This window comes from Tachysurus vachellii, chromosome 1 (genome assembly GCF_030014155.1).
Source record: "Tachysurus vachellii isolate PV-2020 chromosome 1, HZAU_Pvac_v1, whole genome shotgun sequence".
NCBI lineage: Eukaryota > Metazoa > Chordata > Actinopteri > Siluriformes > Bagridae > Tachysurus > Tachysurus vachellii.
The window spans coordinates 18175391-18191978 of NC_083460.1; the positions used below are offsets into that span (position 1 = coordinate 18175391).

Sequence of the window (16588 nt, forward strand, 5' to 3'; positions counted from 1 at the left end):
TTTTTATAATGAGAAAACTCAGAGAAACCGTTATTACTGTTATTAACTGTTAATAATGATTCCAAACACAATTACTTTAGAATATATTTTAATATCTCTATGATCAGTACCAAAGTGAAAAAGTCTCCTTTCAATGATACACATGTTACATATATCATCGTTTAAAAAAATCAAAAATAATTTGAAGATCTTCTAAAGCATCACCATCATAAAAACACTATAATCACAATCATAAGAAATTAAAAATAGAGGTTTGATCAGTTTTTGACTTGATTAACATTAACACATGTCTGCTACACCTTGTAAACTCTGTACTGTATTAAAAAGCTTCATATGATGGAATATTAAACAAACATTAAAATTAAAAGTATGTGCAAGTAAGTAAAACTGTGCAATATGTAAAGGCACACAAACAAGGCAATGTGAGACTACATGCTGGTGAAACACTAAATCTTCTCAAGCTCTTTTATCAGCTCTCCGAAACTTGTCACGTACCAAGATGACTTCTCTTTGACTTGCTGCCGCACCACATTGCCCCCGAATCCAATGAACGCGCTCTGAAACAGTACAGAAGTGTTCAGTCATTCTCTCGTATAAGAAATATAATCTTTACAAATATATTACAAATATTTTTGTGGGACACAAGTTCTTCCTTTTTTTATTTGTATTTCCACACAGACACACACCGGCCACTACGACGATGTTTTGAGTTTAATTCCATGTCTCACACATTAACAGCTAAGGTAACAAATGCATCCTGCATTTTAAATTGTACTTTACTTTTCAAGACATTCAAGAAATGATGAAGGTGCATCAGACAGTTTGTGTAATATTTAGAGCACTATTCAGGTGTGAAACATCACAAACATTTTGGAATGAAACGAGGTGCACTTACAGCAGGAGGGCAGGCTTCCAGGTCAGTGGCTCCATCTCCAATCATTACTATTGTTTTGAAGCCATACTTCTCCTTTAGCAGACTTATCACCTTGCCCTTGCCTCCTGATTCCGCTGTGGGTTGAGTCTCATCAAATCCTGCATACTCTCCTAAAAAAATCATATTAAGTTGGAGATCACGTAATACTGGGCACAGTGCGAAAGTGTGCATCGCCCAGAGCTTACAATTCAACTGTATTAATGTTAAAGACAAGTGGAAGCATCAGACAAGACAACCATTAAAATCCAAGTTAAAACTAGTTTGAGCTAAAACATAACATCAGCTTTATGGCCTATGACATATGATTGAGGTCATAAACTAACAACTAAGAGGAAATGCTATTCAGAGGATATGAAAGAGCTTGAAGTATTTAGAAACAGGAAACAGTGGGTTTCAGAGTTGGGTTACTGGTTTTCAATGCTGTCATTCAGAACCAGCAAGATTCTGGTGGGAGGTCACCAAGATACCGCAAATACAGTGTAATACATGATTTCACACCTTTCTTAGAGGTTCTCAGCATACAGAACACAGGAGCCAGATGATTCACTTCCTATGGCAATGTAATGCAATAAAAGAATTTTTGGGTTGATAAAAACTGAAACGGCAGGCCTTAGGCCATAAGCTGGTGTAAATAATTTCGACGTTATTGCTTCTTATGTAACATAGTAGACGAGTTGTTTCATAAAAACCACAACCGCAAAGCAGGAAAACCTGGTCTGTTAGTGACAATTTACTCAAATAAGTGTGTGAGAAAGAAATAACAGCTATGGCCAAGCAAACAGGCTCAATCTGTGTTTTATCAGCTTGCTGTATCTTCGGGTATCTTGACTGCTGCAAAAAGGAATAAATGCTCAACATATAACGTGTAATATATTAGTATATGTCCCGGTATATCCAGTTTTTTGTATCTGTCAAATTTATCATGTAAACCTACTGTATATAATTACATAATTACTGGTTTTTAGAAACATTCAGGCAATTTTGTCAGCACTGGGCTAATACTGATCAGGTCCAGTGTTGGACCGGGTGTTGGACCGGGTGGTGGCCTTTATGTTGGACCGGGTGGTGGACCGGATGGTGGCATGGATGGTGGACGGGATGGTGAAACACGTGGTGGACCGGATCAGCCTCGTTGATGTTTTTAAACACTGTACTGACTGTTTTATTAAACACACTCACCTTGTTGCTCCAACTTGGAGGTTTATACACAGATTACATCTCGTCTTTTTTCTTGCACACTGTGTTAATCATCCTCTACTCTTTCATTAGTGACCACAAAGCCCCTGTGGGCTGGATATTTTCTTAACCCAAGACTGACACGAAGATAGCCGACGGACTACAGTCAGTAATTACACACCTACAAACTGTATATGGTAATGAGTCTGAAAGATCTGTGCTTTTCTTACCATTGAAGTAAAATTTCAAGCGGTTTGCATAGACATGGTCGAGAGGAATGCTGAGCTGAGTGGCTACGTGCTCCACAATGCAGCGAAAGCCTCCAGAAATGAGAAAGACCTTCACATTGCGCTGATGTAGCCTCTCCACAAGTTCCCTGTGCAGACAAGATTTACACCTCAGCATCTTCTGATAAAAATCAGCTGGTTATTCAGATAAAATCTGAATAAGTTAAAATCCTTGGAAAAATATCTGTCCACCAAGACAGTTAGCCATGTTTGGAAACTGAATCTATACCAACTTACTTAATACCTGGAGTCAGCTGAGGAGGATGGTCTGTTATCAGTTTGTTAACTTGCTCCCGTGAACACTTGATAATAGACAGGCGCTCCGTCAGAGCTGTTTTGAACGTTACTGAACCTCCCATGGCCTTCCGAGTCCTGGGAACAAAGATTATCCAATCAACAGCCACTCAAATGTCTGACTACATTGTCTGAAGATCAACATTACACACATGCACTTTGTTTGTTTGAAACATTCCTTTTCCTTTCTACACTTAATGTTATCTGATGTTATATAGAGTATAAAAGAGTATATACACACAATCTCACTTGTAAAACAAATATAAAAAATAGAGTTAAACAAATTATTACAACAAAACGGGTCATTTTATTCTCCAGTTCTGTGGTAGGTTAATAGCTTCTGCTATCCTACTGCCACTTTCTCTTAACTGTTCATACCTGTAGTAAAATACTCAGAAATTTGAGGCGGTGTGAACTTTTATTTGTATTTGCATAAATCCAGGTATGATGATGTGTCACGGTACACATTCCAAATGTGATTTTAATACTAAATCATGCCTAACATGTCTAATAATTACCACACCAGTTAATTGTGATTAGTTGATTATTTTTAATGTAAACTCAAGCTGCACGTTTATTCACCCTTTAGTCACAGCCCAGGATTCAGACACTAGGTTTGGCTGGACGCTGCATGACATTATGTAAGCAGCGGTGAGTGCGAACTGGACACAAAGACATGTTATTTATCTGACAGTAAAAACTATACAGTGGTTTTGTAGTTTGTTCATTTTCAAAGTTTATGTACTTTATAGACAACATATAAAGGTCTGTTACATTCCCAGGAGCTGATCATGACTCTACAAAGCCTGTTGTTTTCGTGTGTCTAAACAAATGCCACAAAGTCCTTGAGACTCTTCTGTAACAAAGAATGTGTTGTGTCTCAAATCTATTCACTGCATCTTTATATGCAAGGACAATGTAGTGCTGAAGCCCATTAAACACTAGCTTCACTTTCATTTTAAACTGAAATACACAAGATGCTTGGTGAACACTTGGTGAACACTTGGTGAACACTTGGTGAACACTTGGTGTACACTTGGTGAACACTTGGTGTACACTTGGTGTACACTTGTGCTCTGTGGGGATTAAAATGGTACTGTATTATGTTTAATGCTAACGTATGTTTAGGTTAATCTGACAATCCAATAGAGACATTTTGCACAATGTATTTATGTCCAAACTAACCTGAAATATGATGAACGGGTTATGGGCAATATTTACTAAAAAAAAACTACTGTTCACAATAATTCTGTTTAATCCTTGGATTTTCTTACATTTAAGTTACGAAACAAAGCAAAGAATCCTGAAGGAGTTTGAGGTGTTGCTCAAAGCTAAAACAAACTGATATCACATTCAGGGGAAATGATGTAAAGTAAAACATAAAATAATCCTTGATGTGTTGTTGTGAACCCAAGACCGTTTCTCCTGTAAATATTTTGTGTGCAGAAAACACTCACATTTCAGTCACAGCATCTCCAACCCCACAGAACTTGGCCAGCTCGTCGATGCCCTCCTCCCTGATCACAGTGCTGTCCACATCAAAGCACACGGCCTCGGCTAGACGGAGCATCTCCTTCATCTGTGCTAATGTTGTCATCCCGTACAAACTCCTGTAACACAACACAACAACACCACACACTGTAACACAACACACACTGTAACACAACCACACACACTGTAACACAACACACACTGTAACACAACACACACTGTAACACAACACACACACACTGTAACATCACACACACACACTGTAACACAACCACACACACACACTGTAACACAACACACACTGTAACACAACACACACACTGTAACACAACCACACACACACTGTAACACCACCACAACACACATTGTAACACTACCACAACACACATTGTAACACTACCACAACACACACTGTAACACAACCACACACACTGTAACACCACAACACACACTGTAACACAACCACAACACACACTGTAACACAACCACAACACACTGTAACACAACCACAACACACTGTAACACAACCACAACACACACTGTAACGCAACCACAACATACACTGTAAAACCACCACACACACACGCACACACTGTAACACCACCACAACACACACTGTAACACAAACACAACACACACTGTAACACAAACACAACACACACTGTAACACCACCACAACACACACTGTAACACAAACACAACACACACTGTAACACAAACACAACACACACTGTAACACAAACACAACACACCAGCAGTCTTACATGATGAATTGACCTCAAATCTGACCTAAATTGAAGCAGTTCGCTCATCAGATTATTGCATCATCCTCAAATGCAGGAGATGGAGAGGGGGGTAGTACAGGGGTAAGAGAGGGGCAGTAGAGGGGCAGTAGAGAGGCAGTAGACACTAAGGGGGGTTAGTAGAGGGGGGTTAGTAGAGGGGTAAGTATAAATCCGATACCTGAACAAACTTAGGACCCGATGAGGAAGGAAACCGTCACTGTGGCTAACTGAGGACTTTTACCACAGTCATACAGTGGGAGGAGCTCTGAAGAAAGGCTCCGCCCATCTGCAACGACCTCCATGTGCGTTAGCCAATAAGATCACACGCAGATCACATTGATTGGTCAGTTCTCTCTCTGGGGTTCGTGACGTGTCTTTAGACGCGTTGTTTCCGACGCATAAAGATTCCCAGAATTCCTGGCTTATATATATATTAATTTATATCGTGTCAGACACACGTTTCTCTATTAAGCCCCAAAGTCTTTACCTTTCCAATATGGCGGACGCGTTGACAATATGGCTCTGTGTATTAACCGTTTCTCCGGTTTATGTCCTTACTTTTAGAGGGACGCCCAGAGGGACGCCTGGAAATGTGGGCGTGGTTTAAATAAGGGGTGGGTATTAGGTCCAAGTCTTTGTCCAAAGGTTTATCTAAATTAAACTGAATTAAGTCGTCTGAATGCTTCGATATACCTCGCATAGGATACACTCTCAAATTCATCTTTTATAACGACGCTGAATAAAAAAGTCTTCACTTCGCTGTAATGTGTCAGGAGCGGTGTAAAGATGGGCGGAGTTTCTGCTGATTGACAGGCAACAGAAGCCACCGCATCCAATCACATACCACTTCATTAAAGTCTACACAACTTTTAAATGAATATATATATATATATATATATATATATATATATATATATATATATATATATAGATATATATAGATATATATATCTGTGAGATTCACCTTGACATCCCAAGCTACACTGAGGAACAAACACACTTTTAGTAGTAACTAGGAAAGTGATTGGACCACTGTAATTATAGACCCTTAAGAAAGTGATTCGTGATGCCCAGGTAGCAGCAGCGTACATCTAAATAATGGCCATGATTAAGATCCAGTTATCTGGTCACTAGTACTTTAAAGTTCAGCTTATCAACACAGCATGCAGTGTCCCAACTCTTATTGATGATTTGATTGCTATATAAAAAAGCACAAAGCGCACAAGTTTTTTGTGGAAGCCCATTTCAGTTTGGCAACTTGTGTAGACTCCTAATGTGCTCCAGCACAATGGTTGGATCCAACACCAGACTCTTTGGACCAGACATTCTTTGCCCCTTTTAACAAAGCACCCAGAGACATGCCAACCAATGTGCTGTGACAAGCTTTTACTTATTCATGAATAAATCACTTGAACAAATGTTCACTTTCATGTGCACAAGAAGGTATTCAGGTGATTCTTAGCCTCCATGACAGTCAAGCAGGACAAAATAGATGCTACTTTCACTGATGCTACTCTTTGCACTTTGCTTTACATCCAACAACCTAAATAGTTTAATGAGTGTATATAGTTAAAAACCCATTTCAAGCTACACTGTACATATGTGAGGTATGTAAAAGCTTATTATTGAGGTTTTAACATACATGTGTTGCTTAACACTTGGAGATACGCAAATATTTCAGCTTCCATAATGTCAAACAAAATTCATTTAGAACATATTTCTTCCACAGGACATTTCAGAGTTGCTCTCTGTTCTTCCAAATAAATTATAGCTAAAAAATATTTGCACATTTACCATTGCAAAATAAGATTAGAAGTCAGTTTCCTGAATTTAGAATAGTAACACATTCCAGAAAAGTGATTTGCAACATTCTTGATCAAGCCACTTTCCCAGTTTCTCATTTTCGTCTACCAGGTACGCAATGAGGAATTTTCAGCCTCGGCCGCTATAGAGAGTAAAATGGCCTTTGGGCTGTTCTCGAATAAGGCTGCTCTGTTCTGCGTTTGGCCTTTCTTCACCCAGTGTCCATATATCTTGAATGCACAAGCATCGATGAGTTTGCGAATTGGTTTCACTGCATAGGGGTCACTCCTGATCACGTCCTTGGTGACGGGTTTAGCACGACGATAATTGCAGTAAATGCGCACCGAAGCGAGGACAGTCATACAGATCACCTGGGAACAGAAGTGAAAAACACTTTTACTTTATTATATACTTTTATATATAATATATAAGAGAGCATTAAAATGCAACACTTTAAGATTCTATGTAGAAACCTACAACTACAAGTGAACCTAAGTATCCAAAGAACAAATTTAGACAAAGTATTAGTTTGTCTAATTGTGCATATATATTGTTGGATAGCTTTCTGGTTATCTTCAAAATAAGATATTTTATTTCTCATTAATTCTTTGATAATGCTTTTTCCGATCCAGAATTCATAGAAAAATGTATATAGCAATTTGAAATTTCCTGAGAAAAAAAAATTAAAAAAAGATTTATAAAGTCCAGGGGTCTCATTTATAAAACTGTGCGTAGGATCCCTACTAAAAGTTTACTGTTACCCAAAAATGGCGTACGCCAAAAAATATTCCGATTTATAAAACCTGTAAGCAATGTTCCCGCAGATGTGCGTACGTGAACCAGCCTCATATCCCGACCTGTACACGACCATTTTTACACGCCCATTACACGCTCCACAACTGCGTGGGCACGAGAGTGGTCCTCGTTATAATGAGTTTCCGCTGCGCTCTGCGGGTTTAAAAATGGGGTGAGGAGTCAGCGTCACAGGGGGTAGCCACTGTCGCCTGCAGGTTATAATCATATTAAAAGCAACATTGTTCTAATTATATTAAAAACAAAATTGTTACAGTTTCTACTTTTTAATATTGTTAAACATAAGCAAATTCATTTTCAGATTTTGCCCTTATAGCAACATGACTGTAGTCAATTGCGCTGATTACATTTGGGAAACCAGACATTGCTGCAAATTGCATTTTAATTTCGGCCTGTTCTCGCACAGTGTAGGGGAACCTGATGTATCGACTACCCATATTAATTATACCATTCAAAATGACAGATATTATGGCACTCAGGGACAACTGTGATATACCAGACCTATAGGGTGAGATTATAGATTCCAATAGAATTATTTCATATACAAAAAGGTCTTAGAGACAAAGTTGAGGATTACTTATTTTTTTTATATATAAATAATTTACCTGTCTGCCAATTCCCGCTGGAAACAGCCGGTTGCCAAGAACCCCAGAGTGGTGAGGACTTGTATTTGGACTGGGATGACATGGTTCTGGCGTGTTGCCCTCTCTAATACTGGACCCAATTCAGCACATAGATCCAAGAGCACAGCTCTAGGGAATCTAAATCGGCTTATTAGCCAGTCATCATCATGGTCCCTGAAAACTCGTTCTCTCCTTATTCTGCCATTGGCGTAATCCTCCAACAGTGCCAGCAGTGCCATCATGAAGCATTACATACCCGGGTCACCGGAGGATTTATATGTTTCTAGCAATTAGACTGATCGTTAACACCTTGACAAAATCACTTAATTAATTTGTGGGCGAAAATTTAAGACGAAAATGTTATAGTAAACACATGCTTCTTCATGACGGTTTTGTAATGAACAAATAGTTATACGTATATATACGTACATATATACATAATGAACAAATAGTTATATACTTCATGACTGTATTTGCAGACTTTGACATTTTATGATATATGTACATTAAGGAAAATATTTCATTTTTACACTGTGTTCTGGAGTTCTCTAATAATAGGGTGTTTCATGCTATTCTGTATCACATGTAGTAGTGCCATCTCCTCCTGCGCTCCTGTTGTGGACAATGTGACTGTAAGGCAGCGCTAATTATTTATTTTTATTTTTTTTAAATACATTTTGAATTATGTTTGGATTTTACTAGATGTATATAGCCTAAAACAATTGGCACAAATAACACTGTTGGATTTAATCTTCATAATAATGTGGATATAACGTATGAAATGGAGTGAAAATTAAATGTCATTAATTCTTATAATCGTTCTTCCCACATTTATTTTCAACAATCTAACTTCAGTTCACAACCTCACCATCTGTGTCGTTAATTCCCTTTGTCTCCAGAATGTGCGTACGCACAGCTCAAAGTTTGCTTAAAGGTGCGCACATTCTCCCGTCAAGTTTGTTTTTTATAGATCACAACCTTTGCATGGGAACTACGTTTCCAGCCCCGTTTTGTGCGTACGCACGCTTTATAAATGAGACCCCAGATAATCCCAAATCTGTCACCATAGTCAGCTAGGTCACATTTTGCATGCATCAAACTTATTTTGTTAAAACAGACTGAAAGATTTGTGTGTGGTTTACTTGATTTAAATGTACTCGATTTAAATGAACGCACTTTAAACTTCCTGTACGGGCTGAAATGCCGCACCTCCTCCACCACATACTGCTGAAAGAACGGGTGATTCAAGGCATCGTTGGCTGTGTAACGTTGCTCTGGATTCACCACCAACATTTTGGAGATCTGAAAACAATAATGATATATATTTTTTGTGCTTTGTTCATTTTCAGTATAATTAATAATACTAAAGTAATATGAGAACAATGACTGCAATCCAGATGATGAGTTTATATACTCATAAAGCATTGTCAGTAGTAGCTCAGTAACAGCAACATTCAATAGGTTTTCTACCACAAGCAAAAAAAGCACATTGGGATTTTGCCATTATAGAAAAACAATCTATTTTTAGTCAGGCTGTTGTATCATTTGAACTGCATTTTTAGTATATTTAATTTAAAATATTTACAGCTCAAAACCTGAGTATGCCATGTGTGTCGCATCATGTTCTCCTATTAAGAAGCTCATTACATACTAGATCTTTGATGGTGTCTGAGCGATCGTCCCACTCTGGCGATGTAAATTGATAGTTTCCTGCCAGGATCATGCGCAGCATCAGCATCTGTTTCCGGTGCCAGAATGGAGGAGAGCCAGCCAGGAGTGTATACATGATCACACCAGCACTCCAGCTATGACAAAAACAGGTCATTATAGATTAATGAGCTCATAATATCCAAGTATAAGTCAAAGATCAGATCACTTAAACTTAGACATGGAACAGTAAGGAAAAGAAAGGACAGGTTCATATGACAACTGTTGAACAAAGTATAATCATTTCTATTCACAGAGTCACATTTTTAAAAGATGATTTTTAAATGAATATATAAGCCTAAATCATGCTAAAATATTCTGTGGGCTTTGTCCAAATGTTCAGTGGTGTTAACTCACATATCCACTGCAGTGCCATAGCCTGGATGATGAGGATCCATGGAGCACTCGATAATTTCTGGAGCCAAATAACCTGGTGTTCCACATACCTCTTGAGATTTACGTGAGCAATAATAAATTTATTAAAAATAAAATACCAACAGGCAAACACAGATTCTCAATGATGTAAAACACAGATTCGGTTAAAATGATGTAAAAATATACCTCTCCCTATTTTGATGATTTCTAGCCTAGTTACTTCAGTTTATCTTTTTACTGTATGTCAGAGCTACTGATAGTTAAAACAAACTAAAATAAAGCACTTGAGAATTACGGATCATGCTCAAGGACTCAACAGTGGAAGCTTGGCAGTGTTGGGATTTGAAGTCAATTTTTACTTGTACAAATTATCTTGATGCTCAGAATTTAAACATTTCTGATTGTATTTATGTTTCTGAAATTTTAAAGGAAATCATGGCATGAAAGGCACGTGACTAAGGCTTATAAAATAACAAAATCACATTCAGGTGGGTAAACAGACTTACCTTTAAGCTTCTGCCCTGATGCAATCTGTACGGCAAAGCCAAAATCGGTCAGTTTGATGTTCATGTTGTCATCCAGGAGGATGTTTTCTGGCTTCAGGTCTCTGTGAACTATGTTCTGGGAGTGAAGGAAGCTAACCACTTCCAGCAAAGCACGCATAAGCTTTCTGCAAATAGTACAGTGTTACATGTTATGCCACAGGAATCAACACACTTACAGTAGGACTAAATAGAGATGAAAGATGTTTGGACCACCAGGAGGCACAGAAACCTTGTCAAACCTGGAGAAAATGACACCCAAGTAATACCAGGACAAACCTCCTTGCACATTATGCATAAAAATGATTTGGAGATGCTACTGTTATAGTGATATGCTATAGTAACCTCAATGTAACTCAGGAGTCATTTGGCCACTAACACTTTCAGCCTGAGCTAATCACCAAAGCATGCAGCGTTCCTAGTCGCTTTGCTGAGATGATGGTTCTCCAGTGTAAGGGTTAGATCATATTTTTTTGAGAAACATTTTCCAGTTCAGAAAAGCCCCCAGAGAAACACCAAACACAATGCTTAATAATACTCCTCATTTCATTTTAACTTCAATATACTGAACTACACAACACAAAAACTTTGTCAATGTCAAATATACTTATTATACTAGTCAAGTCTGTATTATACTAGTCATGTAAATAGGTGTGTCGAAGTTTAACTCTGGGAATTTTGTAGAGAATCTAAATTGCAGACCCAAAACATTTTTCCACCTCCTTTGGAGTTGATATCACTTCTTTTATAAATCACCCAGATAATAAGACACCTAAAATGGTTACTTGTACGCTGTAGTTAAGGGTTCCTTAGTTTCCTAAATGAGTTTACTGACCATAAAGGAAACTCTGTTACAGCTTTTATATAGATCTCCTTTTATTTCTAATATTGTATCTGTGCAAGTACTAAAATTCAACATGGGCTCGATCCAGGTAAATCAAGTATGGTAATGTTTATGATTAGTAGGTCTTGCTCTACCTATCCCACTGATGACTGTTTTAATAGCTCTATGTTCAGACTGATTTCTGGTCATACAATGCAATGGTCATGGATGGTTTGAAGTTATTATATAAACTTAACCAACCTTGTCTCTTTCTCACTCAGTGTAACTTTCTCAGTGAGATAATCAAACAGCTCTCCTTTTTTCATTCTGTTAGTAAGAAAGAAGAAGAAATATCATATTTATATGTTCTTTCACAGTGCAGAAGGATATTTGATATACAGTGAAGTTTGTTGATAATGTCTGTTGAGTAGTGTGGTAGTTAGACTTTAACTCACAAGTCAAAGACCAAGAAGAAGAAGGATTTTGTCTCATAGCAGTCCTTCAGCTGAACTAAAGACAGAGTGTGGCACATACACAGATTTATTATATTAAACAAAATCCTAAAGTTCATCATAAATATTAGTCATACAGTTATACAAAAAAAGAACTTTACACATGCCTAGAGGTTTTAATACTAAAATATTCTACTAGTTGAATGTTTGTAGGATTTATATGGATCCACACAAGATCAAGGTCTCAACAAGGTCAAATGCATAAAATAATTTCTCTTCAATAGTTCCTTTCCTGTTTGCCAAACACCGTAAAGATGGTCATGTTCAGGAACTCTACCATCTGCATGTCCATGCATCTGTCTGTGTGTCTGTACAAGATTCTTGTTAGTGAGAAGCAATTACAAGGAGTTGTAGGTTTGTAGGGTTCTTCCTTCACGTTTTTAGTCAATTTCAAGGATTTTTCTGGCATACAAATTAATAACAAGAAGGATTAGATTTGGTGATAAAGTCATCCCTGTCAATGTTGTTGACATAAAGTTTGACTTATTTATATGTTTTATAGAAGTGAATGCATGACAGACTGCCCTCCACTCATGCACTTTTTTGTTTCTCTTTCATCAATTACGGAGAAACAATTTTATTAGTCAACTAGAGGTGACCAATAGGGGTGACCTTGGGGACCTAGTAAGACGACCACTGGATGAAAGGGGACTTTAGTTTCTGATGCAGGCTCCTGCCACTTTTCTTGGATTTGAGGCTTAGACAAGAAAAAAATGTTTACCCTCCCCAGCACCTATGCTACTCCCACCCATAGAACACAGCCAAGTTTGCTCCCTTGACTCTGAGTCTCAGATGGCTGTGGAATCATCAGGATTCCACCCACAAACTCTGGACAACAGGGCAAATGCATTTCTGTTGGGACACTCAGAAGCCCTTTGTTCTGCTCATCTGTGGAACTTTTTGGGAGCTTGGACAGCTCAAATCTTTCACTTTCTTGCTTATGTTATAGCCTGACACTAGACCAGGCCCTAACAAGTTCTATTTCTCCATGTTTCCGTGCTGAAGACTTAAGAACATAATTATGTCAGTGATGTTACAAAAATAAATGTTCTGGTTTATCAGTTTACTACAGAACATCAGATAATAACATAACTGAGATTAAAGGTTTGCACCCTGCATGATTTTTCAATACAAAAGGAAATTAAATCTATTTTATCATCTATGTTCAAAGGAGATATGCAAGGAGTTAGCAGACCAAATGCGGTTTCACTTTAATCACATTTAAAACTGAAAACTTTTGACCTTTTTTATTATTTGTGATAGAGTCTGTAAAGTAAAATATCTGTGTCGCAATTTTGTGATATTGTTGTGATTGTAATTGGTTTTGTTAGCTGCATTGGTTTTGTTATCTGCTAGCTGAAAAGAAATACTGAATACTTACTTATGTTCTCTTGCCCACACACTTTCCTCAGGATTTCGATCTCTTTCACTGTGGCTTCCCTGATCTCCTCAATCTCTTGAGGTGTTGTTTTATCTGATGGTGTTATGTCGATGATTTTGACGGCATATTCATGTGCTGTGCGTTTATTTACACATCGTCTGACCACACTGCTAACTCCCCTGTACAAGAAATTAGAAATTCAGGAAATATAGGATCTTGTCCACAATTTAACATCAGAGATTATAAAATGGGCAAATATCACAAATGCAGATTCACTGTTTAAAATCATTTCTTGAAATGTATTATTCCTGACTTTAGCCACCCCAATAAAATAACTGGATCTAACATCAGTCCACATCATTCTGAGAGGTCTGGTTTTGTCTTGTTATACATTCCCTATGTAATTACACATGAATTACATACTCAAGCCATCATTGATCTCTAATACGATCTCGTTTTCTAGACTCAGTCAGCTCATATCTAGAAGTATACAAATACTCTACAATAGAAATCTACATTTGTGTCCTCGTTTAGATAAAACACATTAGTGCTACCTTCCAAGGATCTCCTTGGGATCATATTTTTCATAGAACTCTTTAGCTCCCACCCAGTCAGGGATTTCATCGTCTTTGGTCATGATGATGGTTTCACAGATTATCCGAGGAAACACGGGTGCAACCTTTATGAGAGCAAACAACAGCAAGATATACAGACATTATTCCAGTCTTACTGTAATTATGGAAATGTTATTAAATTCTAAGATGGTTTACCAGTTTGTGCTTTACACGAACACTACTAAATGCTGCTGCTGTAATCATAAGTGTTGTGCTGCACTCGTCCAGTGTGTTAATCACAATATACTCATATTGAACACTCAGTATGATTCGACTAAATGCTATAGACCTGTAAAAGGTAAATGATTTATAATTGTACTATTCACTGCCACCCAGAATAATGAGTCCATTTTTGTGTTTGGTTTCTATCAGGTTTCTATTGGACCATGATGACATTCCCAGCTGTCACAGGTTTGAGCGACTGTAACTCAGCTAATAAAATGACTATACCTTTAGCAGGCGTAGTGAATCAGCGATATAGCACTGTGTGTAAGTATGAGTTTGGGTTCATACTGATCCCTGATACAGTGTTCAGTGTAAACACGCTGTTCTCCATCGCGCGCTGCGCCGCTGAACCGGTGACTTATAAACCGCACATGACGGAACGCTGTCACGACGAATCAGACAAAAACAAAGCGCATACCTTCATGCATCAGATTTCCTGCCGTAGAAAGTGTAGTTCCGGTTTATTGCTTTTCTAGATGTCCAAATCAGGCCATGATCCAACAACACTATGTTCAGTGCGCAGAGGCAGCACGAAATAGTGCACGAGAAAAGCGCAGGGAGAAGGTCACGGTCCAGAAATAACGTCGGGAGGTTTATACAGCTCACACACACACACACACACACACTCTTTCTGTCTCTCTCTCTCTCTCTCTCTCTCTCTCTCTCTCTCTCTGTCTCTCTCTCTCTCTCACACACACACACACACACACACTTTCTGTCTCTCTCTCTCTCTCTCTCTCTCTCTGTCTGTCTCTTTCTCACACACACACACACTCACTCTCTCTCTGTCTCTCTCACTCTGTCTCACACACACATACTCTCTCTCTCTCTCTCTCTCTCTCTCTCTCTCTCTGTCTCTCACACACACACCCTCTCAGTCTGTCTGTCTGTCTCTCTCTCTCTCTCTCTCTCTGTCACACACACTCTCTGTCTCTCTCTCACACACATACACTCACACATATATATACAAACACACACACACTCACACAAACACACACCCAATTCCTCACACTGAGAGAGTCAGGCCTTTAATAACAAATCTTCCAAATCATTCATTTTATTCAACAATAAATTACTTTTTCATTTGCACTTTCTAATAATCACATTTCAATCAGCATCACTGGACTATCAAGTTGTTGACTTTATGAACCGGTGATTGTGGATTGTTAATTGTAATAAATAATTGACTGTAAGGAATTAAAATGCAAATATGATACTATAAGGCGAGGCAGAAGCCTGTGTGTCAGAGGAAGAAAATTACAGCAAAATAGACATAATTGCAAAATCACTGACTAGGAATGACCAACGAAAATGATATAATTAAATTCACACTTATAATTTGTGTTGTAATGACATTTATAACACTGTCTTTAATTGGTACAGTACAGGATGAACAGAATAGCTATTGTAAGAAATAAAAATGTGCGAAAATAATCATAACAGTGACAAAATACATTGTACGAAGTACTTTGAGTTTATCGGAGTCAGTAAGAACCCAGGACAAATCCTGCTCTTTGTAGTTTAAATGAGGTTCCGCTTTGAATGTGTATTGAGCATAAGAACTGAGTGTCTCCCAAATGGGTGGGATACACCTTGTCTAGCCGGATGTCTTTAAATGTTAATCATGGTCATGTACACCTTGGCTTGGTATTGTTACACACGTGGACAAAATTGTTGGTACCCTTCGGTCAATGAAAGAAAAACTCACAATGGTCACAGAAAAAACTTTAATCTGACAAAAGTAATAATAAATAAAAATTCTATGAATGTTAACGAATGAAAGTCAGACATTGCTTTTCAACGGAATTATTTAAAAAAATAAACTCATGGAACAAGCCTAGACAAAAATGATGGCACCCCTAGAAAAGACTGAAAATAATGTGACCAAGTGTCCACTAATTAGCATCACAGGTGTCTACAATCTTGTAATCAGTCAGTGGGCCTATATATAGGGCGCCAGGTAGTCACTGTGTTGTCTGGAAACATGGTGTGTACCACACTCAAAGAGTTGGAGGACACAACTCACAGGAAAGAGTTGTCTCAGGAGATTAGAAAGAAAATTATAGACAAGCATGATAAAGGTAAAGGCTATAAGACCATCTCCAAGAAGCTAGATGTTCCTGTGACTACAGTTGCACATATTATTCAGAAATGTAAGATCCATGGGACTGTAGCCAACCTCCCTGGACGTGGCCGCAGGAAG

General features: G+C 38.1%; 3 protein-coding genes across 5 annotated transcripts in view; 1 reads left to right on the forward strand and 2 right to left on the reverse strand.

Annotated features, from left to right (window-relative positions):
• hnrnpl2 (heterogeneous nuclear ribonucleoprotein L2) overlaps nucleotides 1–16588 on the forward strand; it is a 192676-nt gene that overhangs the window by 152732 nt on the left and 23356 nt on the right. The window lies entirely within an intron of this gene.
• Nucleotides 116–5287, reverse strand: psph (phosphoserine phosphatase). Of its 2 annotated transcripts, none has more exons than XM_060863832.1 (6): nucleotides 5146–5287; nucleotides 4149–4301; nucleotides 2635–2769; nucleotides 2341–2486; nucleotides 896–1044; nucleotides 116–557 (listed from the first exon to the last, which is right to left on the reverse strand). In XM_060863832.1, the coding sequence occupies exons 2-6, from the start codon at nucleotides 4286–4288 to the stop codon at nucleotides 447–449; spliced, it is 681 nt and encodes a 226-aa protein (XP_060719815.1). In that variant the 5' UTR covers nucleotides 4289–4301; nucleotides 5146–5287; the 3' UTR covers nucleotides 116–446. The 2 variants fall into 2 exon arrangements, with proteins under 2 accessions (XP_060719815.1, XP_060719806.1); XM_060863823.1 differs by lacking the exon at nucleotides 5146–5287 and adding an exon at nucleotides 4972–5082.
• On the reverse strand, nucleotides 6434–15008 carry phkg1a (phosphorylase kinase, gamma 1a (muscle)). The gene is made up of 10 exons (XM_060863843.1): nucleotides 14804–15008; nucleotides 14101–14225; nucleotides 13547–13725; nucleotides 12109–12163; nucleotides 11915–11980; nucleotides 10795–10958; nucleotides 10271–10361; nucleotides 9858–10011; nucleotides 9383–9508; nucleotides 6434–7141 (listed from the first exon to the last, which is right to left on the reverse strand). The coding sequence occupies exons 1-10, from the start codon at nucleotides 14807–14809 to the stop codon at nucleotides 6875–6877; spliced, it is 1233 nt and encodes a 410-aa protein (XP_060719826.1). The 5' UTR covers nucleotides 14810–15008; the 3' UTR covers nucleotides 6434–6874.

What these genes read in the sequence shown, in the direction of transcription:
- psph (XM_060863823.1), bottom strand. Translation starts at nt 4,994, where the DNA reads ATGAGCGAACTGCTTCAATTTAG. An exon ending in GGAGATGCTGTGACTGAAAT is followed by an intron (nt 2,770 to 4,148) that starts GTGAGTGTTTTC and finishes CTTTGTTCCCAG; the next exon opens with GACTCGGAAGGCCATGGGAG. An exon ending in CAGCTGACTCCAGGTATTAA is followed by an intron (nt 2,487 to 2,634) that starts GTAAGTTGGTAT and finishes TTGTCTGCACAG; the next exon opens with GGAACTTGTGGAGAGGCTAC.
- phkg1a (XM_060863843.1), bottom strand. An exon ending in CTGAGTGAGAAAGAGACAAG is followed by an intron (nt 10,959 to 11,914) that starts GTTGGTTAAGTT and finishes TACTATTTGCAG; the next exon opens with AAAGCTTATGCGTGCTTTGC. An exon ending in TATGGCACTGCAGTGGATAT is followed by an intron (nt 10,012 to 10,270) that starts GTGAGTTAACAC and finishes TTTTTGTCATAG; the next exon opens with CTGGAGTGCTGGTGTGATCA.